Below are 20967 nucleotides of genomic sequence, written 5' to 3' on the forward strand. Positions count from 1 at the left end.
AAGTCTGGGCTTCATGTCCTTTTAAAACCAATCCAAAAGCTGGATTGGGGGGGGGGGGGGGATCTTCTTTGAGCCCACAGCCACCAGACATTTTGGTGTCTAAAATCCACATTTATTTTCTCTTTGTCTACAGGTGAATCACAGACAAGCCTGCTGACCAGGATGCTGGGCTACTGTTCCTTTTCTTTCTCTCTCTCTCTCTCTCTTGCATATTTATATTTGTGACCAGGTCCCAGGTGAGTCTCTTTTGGAAAGCACTGATTTGGGACCTAGGTGATAAGTCCTGGCTGCATTATTAGTGTGCCCTGAAGGTGGGTTCTTGGTCAACATGGTGCCCTGAGAATAAGCTTTGCTTAAAAGCTGCCCACAAAACTGTTCAAGAAAAGGATGACCCCAGGGTGATGAGAGAATTATTAATTAGATAAAATCTGCAAGTCCTTTGGCCAAAGAATGTACTAAGACTCCCTCTGGTTAAGGTTTCTCTGGAGCATGACCAGAGCTGCCCCCACAGCTGCATCCACATCCTGTCCAAAGGACACTGGGAAAGGGAAAGCCCTCTGCACCTCCTGCTTCAGAACCTCGTTCCTGGACAGCGCACTCCCACTGCCAATCACCCGATCCACACCCCACTCCTTGAGCTGTTGAAACGGAAGCATGGAGTGCAGGTTTTGAACAATGCCTCGGCACAGGGCCCGGGTCACATGACCCAGGGAGAGATCAGAGGAGGAGATTCTGGTCACTGAGGCCAGCTGGTCCGGCAGGTGCCTCTCGCCCAACACCGTTGGAATGATAGTTAGACAAGTGTCTCTCTGCTGTGCAGCTGCCTGGATCATGCGCGAATACACAGTGGATTCTTCGACCTCCAGACCTTCCAGGAACAGAAAAGACCTGTGTGAGTTCATGCACCCCATCCGATGCTGCAGTCTGAGACAGTATAGAATTCCCAGGGGGCAGAGATCGTTCTTGCTGCTTCTGATCAGGGCTGGATGTTTCCTGGCTCAGGGACTCACAATGTCTGGCTAGCTGTGCTCTGCCCCAGACCCCAGCCTAGAGCTCAGGGAGAGATCTCTTAAGTGTTGCTGTAGGCCCTAACCTTCTCACAACTAATCATCCCACAACAGTGCTCCCAAGGGGAACATTGAATACACTGATCAAAAAGCATCATCATGGGGCACCTGGGTGGCTCAGTCAGTTAAGCATCCAACTCTTCTTGATCTTGGCTCAGGTCATGATCTCATAGTTCGTGAGTTCAAGCCCCACATGGGGCTCTGCTTGGGATTCTCTCTCTCCCTGTCTCTCTGCCCCTCCCCCAGTCTCTCTCAAAAATAAACTTAAAAAAAAAAAAAAAGCACCATCACAGCTGCTACTAGACTCATTAGCAGTGTCATAGAAATCCCAGGATCACAGTGCTGATCACAATCTAGCCCAACCTTCAGCAGAGGTTGAAAACCACCAGTCTAGACCAATGCTTCTCACATTTGAATATGCATATGAATCACTTAGGGATCTTATTAAAATGCAGCTTCTGACTCAATGTGGCTGGGGCAGGCCCCGAGATTCTATATTTGTTATCCACTGCTAGAACTCAGCACTGCTGGCCCAAGGACCACACTTTTGAAGTAGAAGGTTCTAGATCAGTGCTTACCAACACTTGAGGGGCTAAGAATCACCTGAGGAAGTTTTATAAAAGTTCCCACTACCCCATCCCATCCCACAGCCAAATCATCAGCATCCTACAGGCAGGACTAGGACATCAACATTGTTTTAAAAACCCCACAAGCATGGGCGCCTGAGTGGCTCCCCAGTTAAGCGTCCAATTCTTGATTTCAGCTCAGGTCATGATCCCGTGGTCATGATCTCCTGGTCATGAAACTGAGCCCTGTGTCAGGTTCCCACCGAGCATGGAGCCTGTTTGGGATTCTCTCTCTCCATCTCTCTCTGTCCCTCCCTGGCTAGTGGTCTCTCTCTCTCTCTCTCAAATCAATAAACTTAAAAAAAAAATTTTTTTTTTAGAGACACTCGGGTGGCTCAATTGACTAAGCGTCCGACTTTGGCTCAGGTCATGATCTTACAGTTCATGCGTTCAAGCCCCATGTAGGGGTGTATGCTGACAGCTCAGAGCCTGGAGCCTGCTTCCAATTCTGTGTGTCCCTCTCTCTCTCTGTCCCTTCCCTGCTTGTGATCTGTCTCTCTGTTTCTCAAAAATAAATAAACACTGAAAGAATTTTTTTTTTAATTCCACAAGTGTTTCCAATGTGCAGGCCACTTCTGACAGCCTCCACCCCAGAGTCACCATGGAGCCTCATTGGCAACACATTTAACTTATACAAATTCAACTTATACACACTCTCAAATGAAAGGGAGAGGGATAGAGAAATAATTTAAATATCATAGCCAAAATGTGATCAGCAAGACTCTGGTTAAATATGTCAGAATAGGGACACCTGGCTGGCTCAGTCCGTAGAACATGTGACTCTTGATATCAGGGTTGTAAGTTCAAGCCCCACGTTGGGCACAGCACCTACTTAAAAAAAAATTAAAATGCCAGAATAAATGTGTCTTTCCTCTCTGTCTACAAATTCTACTAAAATGTCAGAAAACTCAAGCGCTTGGTGAATACCCTAGCATGTGTGTACAAGCGTGTAAATCTGTAGGACTGAGTCCTTGGAAAAGAACTTCTGGTTCAAAAGATATGCACATCATACTCACCCTTAGAAGCAGGCCTGGTTTACACCAGCACCACAACGTGCAGGAGGGATTATCTCTCTATATCTTAGGAAACACAGTTAGAAACTTCTAAAAGAATAGATGAAGAATATAAAACCATGAGACTGGTGGGAAGAAAGGGAAGGGAGATGAAAAAGAAAAAACAGATCAATCAAATAGAAAGCAGAGAGGGGCGTCCAGCTGGCTCAGTCAGAGGAACATGTTACTCTTGATCGTGGGGCCATGAGTTTCAGCCCCAGGCTGGGTGTAGAGATTACTTAAATAAATAAAAGCTTAAAAAAAATAGAAAGCAGGGAGACTAAGGAGATGTGATGATTAAATGCAATGTGGTTCCTGAATTGGATCCTGGAACATAAAAAAAGACATAAGTGGAAAACTTTCAAAAGCAAAGAAAGTCTAGAGTTAAAAAAAAAACAATGAACAATGTGCTTGTATATCCTTAATAAAAAGTCCCAAAGGAATGTTAAGAAGATGTTAAAATAAAGTGTTCTTCCCCACTGGGGAACTCTTGGGCCACAACCCCAGGCTTGGGGAGCATCTGAAGGAAGGTGTACCACAGCAGAGACCAGAGAGCCCTGGCCCCTAGCCCTGCGTCTGCATCCCTTGGCTTACCACCTCATCACAGTCTAAATGCTGAGCTGCCAGATGTTCACATCATGGGCTTAGAAACATAGACCATCGGAGCTGGAAAAACACAGAAGGGAAAGGACCTGCCAAGGCCACATAATGACTTAGGACAGAGCCGAGAACTGAGGCCACTTTCCTGGGTAGCAACCACCACACAAGCAATTTGTATCACACTTACTATGGGCCAGACATCATCCTAAGTGCTTTGCATCATAACTCATTTGATCCTTGCTGTCCTCAGATGTAGGTACTAGGATCTCTTTTCAGACAAGGAAAATGAAGAACAGATGGGATAAGTAACCTGTCCAAAGGCACAATGAGGTGGTGGCACTGGGATTCAAACCCAGGCCACCTGGCTCCAGGGTCCCTGCTCTAAACTGCACAAGGATGGAACTGCCTGTTTTCCAACTTCTGGAAAATAACACAAACCTAGGGTATTCTGAATAGAGAGAGAGTTTAATTTTTACATCTTATGTTTTAATATTTTCATTTCTGGTTAATAAATGTAATGTCTTTCACGTGAATAAACTTTGTTGTATTTGCATCTATATATTTTTTAATCAAATGGCATAAGCGAAGAAATTTTATAAAAGGTTAAGCTACATGCAATACTAACCTTCAAAGTACTCAGTTTCATCAAAATAAGAACCATGAAAATGCAAAAGACTTTTCTTTTTGAAAGGATCTTACAGAGAAATTAAATATTACCATATCTTTCAGGGGTAAAAATAACAGTCACTTCTGTTTTTATTTTTATAAAAAATGTTTAATGTTTATTAATTTTTGAGAGACAGAGTGTGAGTGAGTGAGGGGCAGAAAGAAAGGGAGACACAGAATCTGAAGCAGGCTCCAGGCTCTGAGCTGTTAGCACAGAGCCCGACACCGGGCTCGAACTCACAAGCTGTGAGATCATGACCTGAGCTTAACTGACTGAGCCACCCAGGCACCCCAATAGTCACTTCTTTATAAAGAGAAATACCAGTCAACCCAGTCAACAATTGATAGGGTCATCCAGTTAAACCAGTATCTAAATACAGGGCTTGCCTGAAGGTTCTGGTGACTGGTTCTTAAAAACCTTTTCTGATGCAAGACAAGAGAGTTCTGTTCTTTTAATGAAGCGTTCCTGAGGGGATCTCGGCCAATGGGGGCAGAATTCCCCTGAAACCCTGACATCCCTGGCCAGCCTGAGAGCAGACTGACCTGGGTCACGATGCTTGTCAGCACAAGCAGTATGCACTTCCCATGGGCTCCCTGCTGCCTGTGCCTCACCTTTTTACACTGTGCTGAGAGGTTCCCAGAATGACCTGATTCAGAGCTCCTACATGTGGACCAGTGCATCTGATGAACATGATTTCCCCAGACCTGTATGGTTGACCAGAAATTTCATTTCTACCTTAGGTGCTTGGAAAGAAAACCTCTTCTGGAAGAAGGAGGTTGCAGGTTTCCCTGAAAATGAAGAGCAGAGAGAGGCCTGATCGATTCTACCCTGAAGAAAGCAGGAGGGCATCAGAGTTTCGAGGGACCCTTCCAAGAAAGGGAGTCAGGAACGACTTGCCAGGCCTAAGTGCCAAGAGGATTTTACAATACTGTCAAATACCATCCACGTTTGATCATTTTATTTTCAGCTGTCTGAAGTCATCAGAAGGAAACTTCAAACACAAGGGATCTGGGAGCTACTTGACAGAGAAGGTGACCAGTGGGGAAGGGGAGAGCTAAGACACTATTATCATATTCCATAGTCAAGGTTAGGGGAGAAGGTGCCCCCTCAAAGACAAAACAAAACAAAACAAAAAAACTATAGGTGATGGCAGCTCAGAAGATGAGAGGAAGGAAAGTGTACACATCCAGGTCCCTGAGGAAGGAAGGAATGTTCTGGAGCCTGGCTGGGTCTGACACATGAATCTAGAAACTTAAATAACACACTCAGCACCAAGACACTGCCACATAGAAAGGACGAGCAGAGAAAACATCACTGTGTGGGCAACTCCTTACCTAGATCGGCCATCCACTGTACCAGCATGTGGACAAACGTGGCCAACACGTTGCCCCCATTGAGCGACGCTGCCACTGCCAAGTAGGTCCTGTCAAAGTACGGGAAGTAAGTGACTGGAGCTGCTGGGTCTGGAGTCTGTGCCGGCTGGAACCCTGGAGGCATGGAGGTTGCCAACTGGACAGAGGTGCTGATGTTGAGAACTAGGGTCCAAAGAAAGCAGAAGTTAGGGCTGTCAGGCTGACTCAGAGGTCACAAGTCACAACACGGCAAGTCACAGCAGGAGAATGTGCTGGTCCACAAAGTCTTGGTACTCCTCCTTTCAGGAGGTAGAGCCTAATCCCCCCTCCCACCCCCCGGGTGTGGGCTGGACCCAGTGACTTCCAGAAGTGACCATGTGTGACTTTAGAGAACAGGTCACAAGAAGTCACTGCAGCTTCTGTCTTGGATCACTTCTGGGGAAATGCAGGCACCATGTCAGGAGCAGCCCTGTGCAGGAGCCCATGTGGCAAAAAACGGAGGCCTCCTGCCAAGAACCCCAAGAATGAGCTGGTAAGTAGGCCTGGCCTGGTCGAGCCTTTGGATGACTGCAGTGCCAGCGGGGCAACAGCTTGATTGTAGTTTCATGAGAGACCTTGAGCCAGACCCCCAGCCACATGCAGACTCCTGACTCTTCAGAAACTACGAGAGATAATGTTTGCTGTCTTAGGCTACTAAGAATATTGGCGTGATTTGTTACTCAGCAATAGACAAATATTTGCAGGGAGTAAGAGCTCAGCCCCAGTATTTAACTCTCTGGGGAGGTTTCACTCATTTTCGGCAAGCACCACTTCCTTCTCATTTCCATGGCATTCCTCTTAACCTTCTTCTATCAGCAGGGGAAAAGCTCCCAGACTCAGCACAGAGGAATGAGTTTCTCCTCCGGACTGAGGCCAGGGCCTGTGGGCTGTTCTAGGAGTATCTTCTCTTCCCCTTCTCACAAGACATGGCCAAAAAGCCTGTTCTTCTCAGTCTGTTGGGGTCTGAAATAACTGAGGTCAGCATTGAACTTTCCTGTCTGCTGGAGGTTTGAAGCAAGGAGACTGAAAACAAATCACAGAAAGCCAATACCCTTACTTTCTGCTACATCAAGCCTTTCACCATGACTCTTTACGAGAAGCAACATGCCCTCTACTTGTCCCCTGAAGTGGAGGTGTCAAGGGTGGAGGCCAACCAACCTTGCCCTTAGACACAGCACAACTGAGTACAGCCAGCAGCCACAATCTGGAACCAGAGACTACAACCAACTCACTGAAGAGGGAGCTAATTCTTATCTTCTTCCCACTTGACTAGTCCCTCACTTACTATGTAGGACGCACATTTACGTCCAGGCACAGGAGAGCCCTCCGTCAAGGGAACAGCCTGTGATTTGAAAACCACCAGAGTAGTTAGAAAGAGCCAGGCTCTTTAGAGGCACCAGCCCACTGTGTCACCACAACTGCCACTTAAGAAAGGTATCATCACCCTCATTATAGATGATGACAAAGGCTCAGAAAGGAAAGTCACCCTCTCAAGGCCATACCAGAAGAAGGAGAGGGGCTAAATTCCAACCCAGGCCTGTGGACTGGGCTCCAAAGCCCACATGAGTTCCCTGACAGTCATACTTTGACATGAAAGGATATAAGGCAAGAGATGGTGTATTGGGAAAATTAAAAGTCACAGAATAAACTTAGCATATATTCCCAGAGCATTGATTTTAGTTGAAAATTTGGGAGAAAAGACAGTTTTGAACAACTTTTAATCTGAAAAGTCTTTATCACATATAAGGGCCAACAAAATGGGCAGAATATCACTTTTCCCTCTCAGCTAATCTTGAATGAGGAATTACTACCCAAAACAAAATAATAAGAATACCATAAAGTAGGGGTGCCTGGGTGGCATCAGAGTATCTGACTTCCACTCAAGTCATGATATCAAGGTTTGTGGACTTGAGCCCTGCCTCGTGGGCTCTGTGCTGACAGCTCAGAGCCTGGAGCCTACTTTGGATTCTGTGTGTCCCTCTCTCTGCCCCTCCCCTGTTCATGCTCGGTCTGTCTCTCAAAAATAAACAAACATTAAAAAAGAAAGAAAGAAACAGAGAGAGACAGGGAGACACACGGGGGGGGGGGGGGGAAGGAGGGAAGGGAAGGGAAGGGAAGGGAAGGGAAGGGAAGGGAAGGGAAGGGAAGGGAAGGGAAGGGAAGGAAAATGCCATGAAATAGAAATACATACAAGAGAAGGCTAGTCAGACTTTTTAAAGTCAGGGTTGAAGTGTAATAGTTCTATCTGATATACAAAAAAAAAAAAAAAAAAAAGATGTGATAACAAAGAGAATTCAGATAAGATGAATGAATTCTCCATTCCCCTTGGTAACAAGGAGGGCCTCCCCGAGTAGACTCGCTCAGCCAGGCTGCCGTGAGGGTCAAATGAAACCCCCATCCTGCAACCACCTGCTTGGCCAGGCAAGCCTCAATTCTCCCCTAGACTGGGGAGGGGCAAACAATAGCCCATAGACCATATCCACCCGGCTATGTGTTTTTGTATGGTCTGGGAGCTAAGAACAGCTTCCACATTTTTTTAAAGAATAGCTTTATTGAGATGTAATTCACACAAATTTGCCATTAAAAGCAACCTTTTAAAGGGTATAATTCAGTGGTTTTTAGTATATTCACAGTTGTGCAACCATCACCACTATCTAATTTTAAAACATTTTTATCACTCCAAAGAGAGACTCTGTACCCACCAGCAATCAAGGCGGCCCCCGACCCCGGCACCCATTCATCTGCTGTCTGTCTCTACGGATTGGCCTGTTCTGGACGATTCACAGGAATGGAAACACGATATGAAGCCTTTTGGAACTGGCTTCTTTCATTCCCCCCTTTTACTCCCACGTTGTGACATTTTAGCTGTGTGGATATAGCACACTTTTTAAATCCATTTATCAGTTGGTGGGAGTTTGGATTGTTTCTACTTTTTGAATTATGAGTTGTTATGAACAATGCTGCTAGGAACATCTGGGAGAAGTGTGGACACCTGTTTGTGTGGACACGTGTTTCCAGGTCTCTCAGTCGTGTGCACGCGGGAGTGGAATTGCTGGCTCACATGGTAACTCCATTACCCTGGAGTAACTTTTGAGGAACTGCCAGGCTGTTTTCCGAAGGGGCTGCAGCATTTTACAATCCCAGTGGCATGTTCTTACATTTTTAAATGGTTGAAAAGAAATCAAAAGGAGAAGAAAATTTCATGACACATGAAAATTCTATGAAATTCACATTTCAGTGTCTATAAATAAGGTTTTATCGGAACACAGCTACACCCTTTCATTTATGTATTGGCTATGCTGCTTTCATGCTCCAACAGCAGAGTTAGGTAGCTATGATAGAAACGATATGGCCTACAGAGCCTAATGGGTTTACCATCTGGCCCTTTATAGAAAAAGTTGGCCAAGCCCTGCCCTAGACTGCAGCCTCCATCTCACTGTGACTCTCTTACATTGAATATAGAAAAGACTCTGCGTTTCTAATCAGATGGGGTGGAACTTTCATTGACAAACGCAGTAACAAAAGCCCTACTCTACTCATCTATTTTCTTGGTCACGGAGTTACACGGCAATCAGTCAACAAGAAAGCGTCATTTCCCTTACCTGGCTGTGGAGAGGAAAAGCAGAGACTGTGGTCAGGGACAGAACTTGCCCTACAGGATTGCAAGCTCCCAGGGGAGGGGCTTCAGAACCTATAGGAAATGAGGCTGTTTTTCATGTTTACAGAATAACAAAAACAACAGGACGCCGAGGCTATTGGTTACATGTGCCCCTTGCACCCTCACACAGACCTGGAGCTTAGGAGGCACCAGTAGAAGTCTGAGGAGGGAAGAGAACAAAGACTTACCGGCATCTGTCCTTCGAGCCATACAGGAATAGACGGAAGCCTGTAAATCCCCCAAGGCCACGCCCACCTGGGTCCCCTTTGGGATTCCAAACCAGGCACAGGAAGTTCTGCCCGCCACGCTGCCTGCCTCAGTGACGGCTGGGAGCAGGTGGATGGGAAACCCCGAGGTCCTCAATCTGCAATCCAAAAATGGACAGTGTATTTGCCGGGCACTGGGTTTTTCCCGCCTCTGTTGTTTCTGGGAAACTCAACAAAGGAGAGCACTAAAGGATACACATTCGGGAAGGGAGAGTAGAATCCAGTGTTTCCATAGAGGGCCTCTTTGGCTTTTTTAAAACTATAAGAAGTAGACTTGCATTTTTTTTAGAGTGAACACTGGCTTTCAAAAGCTTGGGATTGGCCTTCCAGGAAAGAAAACAACCAGTGCAAGCGGGAGTGATCAGGAAGGATTAGATGAGAGTCAGATATCGTCACCACTCAGCCTCCTATGTTTGAAGGGAACACAAATACTCTGTAAAGGGGCATAGGGTTTCAGCACAAAGTCACAGTCAGTTAGCACAGGCCAAACCAAAGTCAAATCCATCAGTCTCCTGATGAATGCCAAGCGCATTTTTCACTCGGGGTTAGTGAACATGGGGCTGTCAATTTTATAAAACATGCTAGAAACTCCTTTACCTGAACTACCAGGTGCTTTTTGTTTTATTACAGAGCTCAGAATTTGGACCCTGAAGGAAGTGAACTTATAGGGCACTGGATTTCTGGATCTGAAAAGGCAAAAGAGTGCTTAAAAAGAACTTTTAAGACTCAAGACTGCTACTTCCATTTTTTAACTTTATTTTAAGCTTTATTACAGTGAAAGTTATTCTTTGAAATCTATGGGCTAGGGCTGAGTCACAGACTCTAGGGAGCCCAACGTAGGTCTGGGTAATTGTGGAAGAGGAGGACAGCATGGTGTACAGGGTAACCCCCTCCAAGGGTTCACTTACAGCCGGGCACACCCATACCTGGTGCCTGAAACAGGCTGAGGGGCATTGGAACTTGATTCCTGGCCTCTGGGAATCCTCCACTCTTCCCGAATGGGCAAACCCACTGAAGCTCTTGCATTAGAGATTCTGCCCTTCAGCCTGGAGCCGGCCTGCAACAATATACTCACATTTCCGAGTTCCAGCTTTGGCTCTGAGTGTTGAAATATCCCCAGCTAGCAGCATTCTGGTCGCACATCAGGGATCTTGGCAAGCCACACAGCATGGCAACCACATAGTCATGGATGGTGCCCGCTGCATCATAGGACTTCAGGAACTCTGGGCTAGTTTCATATCAAAAACAGTTCAACATGGTTTAATAGCAACTTGAAAGCAGGTGCCACACCTACCTGCAGGCAGTGGACTAGACATGGCATAGCTGGGTGGCAGCCAGCTCCCCACATGCTGTGGTTCCCCAACAAGTAAACCTCCCGGGGTGAGGACCTCCCAGCCACTCAGCACAGCTGGCTGAAATCAGCCTTAGGGAAGTGGTCTCAGGGGAGGATGCACCATGCTTGGGAAAGCAGGACATCGGCCGTTCTCAGCAGCCCTGATCCCACTCTGAACTCACCACGTGACCCTTGGCAAGTCCCTTGTCCTCTCTGCCCTGTTCTTTCCCCCTCCTGGTTAGAATCAGATAACCAAGCCTTCTGAGAAATGAAGCAGTTCTACACCAAGTCTAGGTCCTGTGACCACACTGTGCCAGGCCACCTCACTGAGGGACACTCTGGCAGGTGGAGTGATGCTGACTGGCTGGAGGCATAGCCCCCTGGCCACTCTCATTTCCCTGGAAATCCAGCCCCAATTCACAAATGGTTGTCCATACCTATTCTTCAAAAGCCAGAAGATGGTTGCACAGCCAAAGCCTGAGGCCACATTGAGATGGGACTCTGGCTGGGGCAAAGAAGCCAGGAACTCGCTGCTACACCGGCCATCCTGCCACGTGACCAGGTGGCTCACAGCTCTGGGCTCAAACACAGGGTAGGCCCCTCCCTGTGTCCATTCACAGCCTGGAACAAAGGAGATTACCGAACACAGAGAAACGAGCAACTGACCAGCGACGTCATGTCCTTGAGACTACTCTGCTAGCGAGATTACAGCACAACTTTATCGCCCATGATAATGCTTCACTCATACGCCTGGGTTCTGATACCAGAGCACCTGGGTTTAGTACCTGGCTCCATCACCAGTGACCCTGGGATCATGACCTGAACCGAAACTAAGAGTCAGATGCTCAACTGACTGAGCCACCCAAGCCTCCCTAAAGTTGGGATTCTTATTCCAGCCCAAAAGCTGGATTTCTACAGCTTTTATTCAGCCCCTTTATCTGCTTTCAAAACTCTTTGATTGTTTAAAAAATTTTTTTTTCGACTAACATTTTTATTTTGTTTGTATTGGAAAACAAATATGGAGCCCTTACTATGTACTAGGTATTCTTCAAAGCACTTCAAAAATATTAATTCATTTAGGGGCGCCTGGGTGGCTTAGTCGGTTAAGCGTCCGACTTTCGCTTAGGTCATGATCTCGCGGTTCGTGGGTTCGAGCCCCGCGTGGGGCTCTGTGCTGACTGCCAGCTCAGAGCCTGGAGCCTGTTTCAGAGTCTGTGACTCCCTCTCTCTCTGACCCTCCACTGCTCACGCTGTCTCTCTCTCTCTCTCCTAGAAATAAATAAAAATATTTTTTAAAAAATATTAATTCATTTAATCTATATAACAGCCTTATAACGTAGGTATGATCATTCTCCCTTTTTACAAGAAAAACGAAGCACAGAGAAGTTAAAAAAATTTGCCAAAGGTCACATAGCTACTAAGTGGTAGAACCAAGATTCATATGCAGTCTGTTTCAGAATTTGGCCTGATGTTTGTTAACTTTTTTTCTTTCTTCATTTTGTTCACTTTTTTGAGGGGAGGGAGGCAAAGCATTGATATATGTTCAATTTTTTAATTACACAAGTTTCTCGGTATGACTTGTTCAGATAGTACAGATAAAACCAAAGGAAGGCCCGCTTACACCCCTACCTGAGTCCTGGCCCCACTCCTGTCCCTGTTTAGCACTTGCAGGAAACCATCTCAAGTTTTCACACTCACACAACATATTTTGTTTGGCTTGGTGGATTTTACTTTGTTTTTGTCTGTTGTTCTTTTTTTTTTTTTTTTTTTTTTTAAACAAATAGCACTACACTGTATTTTGTCTTCTAGGGGTTGTTTTTAACATCCAACAAGTGTTCTGGAGGCCTTTCCATGTGAGTGTACATGAATGTACCTGAGTCTATTTGCCTGCTACACACCCTCCTACAGTCTGGGCGCACCGCCATTTACGCATCCATTCCCCAGAGCTTAAATGCCAGTTTTCGCCACCATTAACGAGGCAACGAGCGACCATGATTACGCCTCCTCATGCACATACATGTTAAAGTCCTTTTCCTCAGCAGATTCCATGTGGCAGAGCTGCTGAGTCATTGCAGCCCCCTTGTTTCTAAAAGGCCCTGCCAAACTGCCCTCCAAACCGCCATGCTAACTTATACTACCACCAGCCATATTTTTTAAAAATCCATTTTCCACCCCATTCCTCAACCTTGACATTTTCAAACTGTGATTTCTTACAATGCAGTCGGTGGAAAATGATTTCTCATTGTTGTTTTCATCTGCCCTGCCCTAATTACTAATGACATTGAGCATTTTGTTATATGCTTATGAGCCACTCGTATTTCCTCTTCTAGGAACTGCCTGTCGGTATCCTTTGCCCATTTTCCACAGGGCCATTTGCCCTTTTTCTGTCCTTAGTTCTTGCTATGTACCCATATTATTCACACTAGCAAACATTTTCTCCCAGTAGGCCACTTGCCTTTTAGCTTGGTTTTATGATGCCCACTTCTCTCCTGCTCTTACTGAGCCTGGAAATGGAGTCTGCAGGCATAACCGCAGGCCTCTCAGAAGCCACTCTCCCTGCTTTTCCTCTCCTCCCGCTGGCTGGCCTGTGCCCTCATGGAGGCAATTAGCTCTCCACTCGGCTCACTGGTGCCTGTCTGTGCTGACCGCCTGGAGTGTACCCTGGAAGGTGAGGGCATCGTCTGCTAGTTTCTATGTCTCCCGTGGGGTCAAGCACGGAGCCTTATACATTGTAGGTACTGAAGCCAAACTGTTTTATGGCCACCATTAAAAAACAATGTCTTGATCCCAAATATGACTTCACTCAACTCTGCTAAGCAAGTATTTTCATTGGCAAACAGTGGTTTCCCTCCTTCCCAGAAGCAGAAAACAAAGCAAGGAGGCATGTGGGCTGGCTCAATGAAATATTAAGCAGCTCTCTCCAACAATGTGGGCAATGGTTTGTGTGGTTGTTACAGAGTCCAGGAAATGGGCAGAAAGATGACCAGACCACAATCATTAGGTCTCTGCTGTCCTCTTTGGGGCAAGTTTTAGTATTAAAAGGACATTTATTCTCATTAATGCAAAATTAAGGAGTTTAAAAAGCTTTTACAACCTAGACTCCCTCTGAGAGATCAGCTCTAACACCCTAATCGGCCTTCTCCTCCTACCGATCGGAGCCAAGCAGCTCGTGTGGTCCCAGCCAGCTTGACAACAGGCAGATGAGGAGGAGGGAAGAAGCTGAGGAAGAGGGAAGAAGCGAGAGACCCTGCACTGGCTTCTATAGTCACCCAGACCCTCCTGGGAACGGATCAAAGGACACAGCACTAGACATCGGTCGTGCTGCTGAGAGGCAGGTCACCACTCACTTGGCCCAAGGGAACTGGAATCACTGACTCTCCAGGCAAAAGGGGTGAATTTGGTGTTCAAATCCCCTTAACTACAGCCCCCAAAGTAGCCATCCATCCTCTACTTAAAATACCTACAGTAGGGGGCGCTGGGGTGGCCCCATCTGCTAAAAGTCTGACTCTTGATGTAGGCTCAGGTCATGATCTCAGGATTTGTGAGATCAAGCCCTGAGTCTGGCTCTGCACTGACAGTTTCTCTCTCGCCTTCTCTCTCTGTCCCTCCCCAGCTCATGCGTGCTCTCTCTCTCAAAATAAATTTTAAAAACTTAATTAAAAAATTACTTGCAGTAAAATGTTGATAGCTTTGAAGCTGGGTGATGGATGTGTGTCAGTTCATAATACTATTCTCCCTACTTTTATGTCTGTGTAGAACTTTTTAGTTAAAAAAGTTTTTTAATGCTTGCTGTAATAGGAGCCCATAATATCCCAGTCCTTCCTTGGACATTCTGTTGAGAAGTTCCTGGCTTCATTGAGCTGTTGCACCGTCGTGCAGCTCTGGTCCTCCAAGAGGCCTTGAAAAGCGCAGTGTCTGAAGTCACACCCACCTAAGTTCAAAAGCTGGAGTCCCCACTTGCTGCCATATGACCCTCAACATATTAACCTCAGAACCTCCAGTTCTCTATCTGCACAATGGGGACAGCAATGTAACCTACTTCATGAAGATGTCGGGAAAGTTCAATGTGATGATGCAGGTAACATCCTTAGCCCAGCACCTGGCATGTAAATTACCATCATTATTTTCCTGACTTAATAATTCTCCTCCTGGAGGCCAAAGAGAACAGGTCACTACCTCTGCACTGTGGCAGACCTTCTGATACAAGATGACCAATTAAATAATTCTTAGCACTTGAGCCCATAAAAATGACATGCCCTGGAATTTTAAAATCACAAAAATCTTTGATTTTTTTTGCCATTTTGATTATGGCAAACAACAAAAATTATGCCTAAATTCAAAAGTGTTTCCACTGCACCTTGGCATCTCCTATAATCACACTAATCTCTTAGTGTCTCATGCTCTGAGACACTGACACAAACAGAAAGCTGTGGAAAATCCACTCCACTGAATCCCACAGAGAATCACAGAGAATTCATTCTTTTCCCTCGCCCGCCTGATGGACAGACAATGTGTGAGTGGATAGTTTGCTTACTCATTACACATTTATACAAGATAAGATGTACACAAAATACAAGAGGCAACGTGCACCATACCATTCCCATGGCAGGGTGACCTGATCCTTCAGGGAGACCCCTTGGCAGCACCTTGCTGTTCCACAGTGGTTGCTAGAAGCACATGATCATCCCTGGAGCCCAGCATACCTTGGCCTGTTTTCCAAAACATGACTCCATGCATCTGCCCTGATACTCCAATGCCACAGACGTCCTGGAGCAACTGTCGAGGAAGGTCAGCAAGGCATGCGTTTAGGGCTTGGATGATTCTGCTCACATCCTGCTCCTGTCCCTGGAAACAGAACAGGGCACACTGGGCGGTGGCACACACACGGGCAGGGGGAGGAGGCAGAGGCCCCAACGGATTTCCTGGGCGGCGGCTGTCCAGCTAATTCCACTGGGGTCACTTGCAGGACCTGCTGACTGGGCTCAGGGATGGCAAGTGGGGCTGACGGCTCTCCACCACCTCCAGCGGCGCCTGGCATAGGTGTGCATTGGGCAAGAGTCCACTCCCTCCCTGCACAGGTGAGGTGCCGGTGCGGATGCGGTTCCGAAATGGCAAAGGCTCTGCCCTCCACCGTGGGCGAGCCTGAGCTAAGAAACGCACTGCCCCTGCCCTGCAGGAACTGACAGGCTAACATTAAGGATAGGAAAACATAAGAACAAGATGTAAAGAGAAGTCCAGGGTCTATCACAAGGCGTACAGAGGACTGGGATAGGGGCAGGACAGAACACAGCCAGGAGGAACCTGGCAGGAAAGGGGCAGCCAGGAAAGGCCTCATGGACAAACCGTAGTGTTTTGCTTCTACCTGGACTTTAGTTCATCCAACTGCAAACATTTCCTCAGTGCTTTTAGGGCCAGGCCCTAGACATGGAAACCAAACACCCACTGGGGGACGAGGGACACATGGGTGGCTCAGTCAGTTAACTGTCTGACTCTGGATTTTGGTTCAGGTCATGATCTCATGGTTCCTGAGGTCAAGCCCTACATCGGGCTCTGTGCTGACAGCGTGAAGCCCACATGGGATTATCTCTCTGCCCCTCCCTGGCTCTCACACACGGGCCTGCACCCGTGGCCACTTGCACACATGTTTTCTCTCTCTCTTTCTCTCTCTCAAAATAAATAAATAAACTTATGGGAAAAAAAAAGAGAATAAAACACCCACTAGGGAAGGCAGGCAAAGAGAAAGCCCAGAGAATACCTGGGTACAGCGACAGTGAAATTGTCCATGCAAGGGTGTGGTGGGAAATGAGGCTATAAAAGAGGAGAGGCTGAGCCCAATGGCCAACCTTGCGCCCCTCCTAAAGCCAATGGGGTGAACTTGAGGCTTTCTGAATGGGACAGTATTATCATCAGAGTTGTATTTTCAGGAGATTGATTAAGCAATGATATAAGGAACCCAGAAAGAGACTGATAGTATAGAAAGATTTTTAGGGGTGGAAATGAGATTCAAGAAAGTCAGGACCATCTTTTCCTGATTTGCCTTTTCCCCTAGTTTGCCTCCTTACAAACTTGTCTAGGCAGAATAACCTTGACAAACAAAATCATGAGAGTTAAGGATATAATCAAATAGCATGCTAATATCTCTGAGTCCAGTGGTCCTAAGAAACAAGAATATGAATAGAATGCAGGATTTGAAAAAAATTAAAGGTGCCTGGAATCAAATGGGAAAACACACTTAGGGATCTTAGAGATAACGAAATGCCAAATCCAACCAAGCAGTATATCCAAATGGATGGGAGGTAGAGACGGATACACCTTCAAAAGCAGATGACTCACACCAAAAAAATTAGGTTTCCATGACCATCTTTTCTTCTAAATTATGAAGTCCCTGTTAAAGACCAGAAATCAGACTCCAAGATCCCATCCCACCCCAGGAGATATCTCTAATCAGTAAGAACTCTTAATAAGCTAAGGAGGCCACCACAAAATATACACTTGGAAACGTAACCCAGGTGACAAAACTGCTTCCTTGATGAGTAAGGAGACTTCAAAGTGGAAAGATCAAGAATGAAACATTCATGTTTAAAAGAGTCATACCTATGTGATTAACATTTGTGCTTAAGGAAATCTTTGAGCATTTGGTATTTCAGGTAAATTTATATGTTTAAGAGAATTTGGCCCAGGTTACCTTTGTAACTCCAAGTTAAAATGTGAAATTGAGTAACTGATCTAGATTCGTGATTATAAGTGCAAATCTCACTACTGTTTATTTATAAAAGGATTTTAAACATACAAGAGCATTTGAAGTCCACATAGTTATCCATTTAACGTATTAGATTTATAAGAATTATTTAAGTATTCTGAAAAGCTGTGGGTCAGGCAGCTACAGTACCTAAAATATAGATATAGATACATATAGATACATATAAATATAATGTATAACTGAGATACTTAAAAATGACCTTGAATATTATTCAGAGGCCCTCAAAAATGATAGTGACATGTTAGACTTATAAATGGAACCAGCTTTATCAGCTAAATTTAGAAGCTTAAGTAAGAACTAGGGTTCTGAATTTAATAAATTTAATAAATTACTTACTTTGATTTCAACCCAAATGAAATGTTTCTGGCACGTAAAAATCACCTCAATGCACAAACCAAGCTTACCAACTAGAAGAACCCCTGGAAAACTCAGAAGAGAAATGTGGCTCAGCTCTTAATAAATGTCTGGTCTCTGGGACCTGAAAAAGCTTCTGGTCTTGGAAAGGCATCTGAAGTCTGAGCCCTCAAGCCCCAGGCTTTCCTGCCCAGGGCAGCACACAGCCCTCCCTTTCCTTGGGACAGACCCCTCACTTGGCGCTCCTGCCCCAAGGCCCCTGCTGGTCTTGGACAAGGCTGCAACAAGCGTGAACAAAGGAACAGAAAAAAAGGTGAGGATGGGCAGGATGGGGAAAGGAGTGCAGAGAGAACACAAATCATTTTCCAGAGGAGGCAGCCCCAGACCCTGACGAGACTCTATATGGGAGAGACTGCAGCAGCACTGGCTGGGCAATGAGAGCCCAGCAGAGAGGAGATGCGTGGCTGGCACCTCAATTGAGACGTGTTGCAAGTGTAAAATACATATCAGACATCAGATTTAGTACGAAAAATGCACAATACTTATTAATAATTTTATACTCATTTATATATATTGAAATGATAGCATATTGGATACATTGGGCCAAATGAAATATGCAGTTGAAATTCATTTCAGCTGTTACTTTTTTGTAATACTAGAAAACTGGAAATTCCAGGTGTGGGTCAACTTTGTGGCTGGAATTTCTACCAGACAGTGCTAGTTTAAAGAGTTCCCACATGGCCTCACATCAACCCAGGACAGAGGAGCCACTGTTTAAAATGGGCCCACGGTGTGTGAGTTGTGTGGGTGGGACAGTGAAGGAGAAAAATGGGCCAGGTGGGAGTGGGGACAAGGAAGCGGTCAGGGCTCAGCAATTAGTGTGAGTTTCAGTGGTGAGTATGAGGGAGTAACTTCCAGATAATGGGCATGCCCACGATGGCACAGGAAAGGTGCTGCCTCCACTCCTTGGTTCTCACCATCAATCACTCTACATCCAGACGAAATCCTAGAGCTTTAGATTTGAGAAAAGAACTTAGAAACCCATTCAACCCTCCTCCTCCACACCCCTCTTTACAGATGAGGAAACGGAGGCCCCGAAAGGAACAATGAACTCAGAAAGGGTCACAGAGATTCACTCAAAAATCCTGGTATTTCAAAGTTGCAAATACCTAAAAGCCTGACTTTCTATACAGCTGCCAGGCAAGGCCTTGTTCTATACAATACTTCTTAAGAATGAAAAGCATGGACATAAAGAGAGGACAGAGTCATCAGGTATTTCTGTAGGTCAGTGGTCCTCACCCCAGGCGTGACTTCTGTCCCCTAGAGTATACTTGGCAATATGGAGACATTTTGGGGTGTCGGAACTGGGTAGGAAGGGTGTACTGGCATATAGTGGGTAGGAGTGCTGCTGACCAATGCACGAGACAGCTCTCCACAAATGATCCGAAGTATCAACAGTGCCAAGGTTGAGAAATTCTGCTAAAGATGAAAGTACAGCAATGCCGTTTGTCCCAGAACACAAAACACACGTGGAAGCAGCAAGGGGGGTATTACTGGCCTCTCCTAAACCCCTCATTAGGCAGGTGTGGCATACTGCATGCCTGTAAACACCGAACAGCCTGCTGAATGCTGGGGGAAGCAGAGAAAACAGTTTTCAAGAAGTGGCCCTATTTCAAGAGAAAAGGGGACTGCCTAAACCCACTTCCTGTAATCCCAGCTGCTCAGCCCCCACAGGGTCAGAGCTGAATTCGCCTCCATTTCATAGTCCATGAGGTGAAATAATCATTCTAAAAATCCTGATGCCCCAGCCAAACCAATTTTGAAAGTCTATGAAAATGCAAAAATGCTCCTGTAATCTTTATCCTGAAATGCTTTATCCTGAAATGCTTCTGAGCAAGATGGACTCTGAACTGTAAAGAGCTGAGTCCAGATAAGTGGCAAGAGATTGTGGAAAAACAAGCTCTTGGGAATATGGCTCAGGAAATCAAAGTTTGTGGCTGGAAGGGGCTGTGGAGGCCGCCTATTTCAACTAGGAGAACAAGCAGAGATCCAGGGGAGAACAGTCCAAAGGTTACACAGAAAGTTCCTGGATATTAATTTCTATTGTCCGTTAACTGAACATAGAGCTCCCTTTTTCAGGGAATTAATGGAATCCAGCTCTAAGAACTGAGGATCTTTCTGAGCCCACATCTCCCATTGTGCTGAAACTCTCCATTTCTACCTTATAGCTTTCACAAGACACTAGTTTTAATGTACGATGATCAATCCGATCTTTTCCTAACATTTTAATCGGCTTCTCTCCCCTGTCTTTCTGTCTCCGCAGTCCTTCCGCCAAGGTGTCTCAGCTTTTGGGACCTGGCGTCTTTTTCTGACCAAGTGTTTGAATGTCCCAGTCCACATTCCACCCCTGCAGAATCAGAAGAGCCGCTTCGGCCCTGATTCTTCCTCTTAGTTCCTGAGGAAAATCCAGACTCTGCCCGGGGGAACAAACTGAATCCTGAACTTGAGGACCCCGGCAGGTGTGAGGTGCAGAGAGGGCAAGAACAAGAGGGAGGCCTGAGGCCAATCCACAAACAGAAGAACAATTCCCCGCAGGTCAAGTGGAAGGTGAGAAGAGAGAACGCGATACAGGGACATAAGCAAGGCCACCCGAGGCCAGAGAATGACAAGCTGGGTGCCAGCAGGTGGGAAAGCTCCTGGGGTAAAGCCTAACGGACCTGAGGGAGCTTCAGCAGACAGGCGGAGAGGTCAGGCAGGCTGGAGAAATGGGGGAGACTTTCTTGAAGAAAAAGGGTGTCAGGGAGGCCTCCTTTGAGGAGCAAGAGAGCGGCTCCCCGAGGCTGTGCGACCCCAGGACGGTGCCTCACCTGGGGCCCTGCCGCGGCGATCTGGGCCGCTGCCTCGGCCCGCGCCGCCCGGGCACAGCTCGCCAGTACCACGAACCCGGAGGGGTCGCCGGGCGCGGGCTCTACCAGGGCCGCTTTCACAGACGTAGTGCCCAGGTCGACACCGAGAATGACCGACCGTGCAACCATAGCCTGTGAGAGCGATGCAGCCAACGCTTCAAAGGGCCACACAGCTGACGTCCGAGTAGTAGCGCCCCCTCCCGCACACTCCACCCGGCTTCAAGGCTCCGAGGCGGGGCCTCGCCTGCCAATCCTTCAGCCACACCCAACATGGAGGCCTCTCGCCT

General features: G+C 46.5%; 1 protein-coding gene across 2 annotated transcripts; it reads right to left on the reverse strand.

The window, feature by feature from the left end:
- Positions 1–90: 90 nt before the first annotated feature.
- Positions 91–20850, reverse strand: SHPK (sedoheptulokinase). Of its 2 annotated transcripts, none has more exons than XM_039223006.1 (7): positions 20642–20850; positions 15364–15505; positions 11098–11281; positions 10403–10555; positions 9250–9425; positions 5347–5547; positions 91–868 (listed from the first exon to the last, which is right to left on the reverse strand). In XM_039223006.1, exons 1-7 carry the CDS (start codon positions 20807–20809, stop codon positions 456–458), a joined length of 1437 nt encoding a protein of 478 aa, XP_039078937.1. In that variant the 5' UTR covers positions 20810–20850; the 3' UTR covers positions 91–455. The 2 variants fall into 2 exon arrangements, with proteins under 2 accessions (XP_039078937.1, XP_039078938.1); XM_039223007.1 differs by lacking the exon at positions 91–868 and adding an exon at positions 4617–4800.
- Between the last annotated feature and the right edge of the window lie 117 nt (positions 20851–20967).

The sequence above is a fragment of the Hyaena hyaena genome, unplaced genomic scaffold, assembly GCF_003009895.1.
Source record: "Hyaena hyaena isolate Hyena2069 unplaced genomic scaffold, ASM300989v1 scaffold_1241, whole genome shotgun sequence".
NCBI lineage: Eukaryota > Metazoa > Chordata > Mammalia > Carnivora > Hyaenidae > Hyaena > Hyaena hyaena.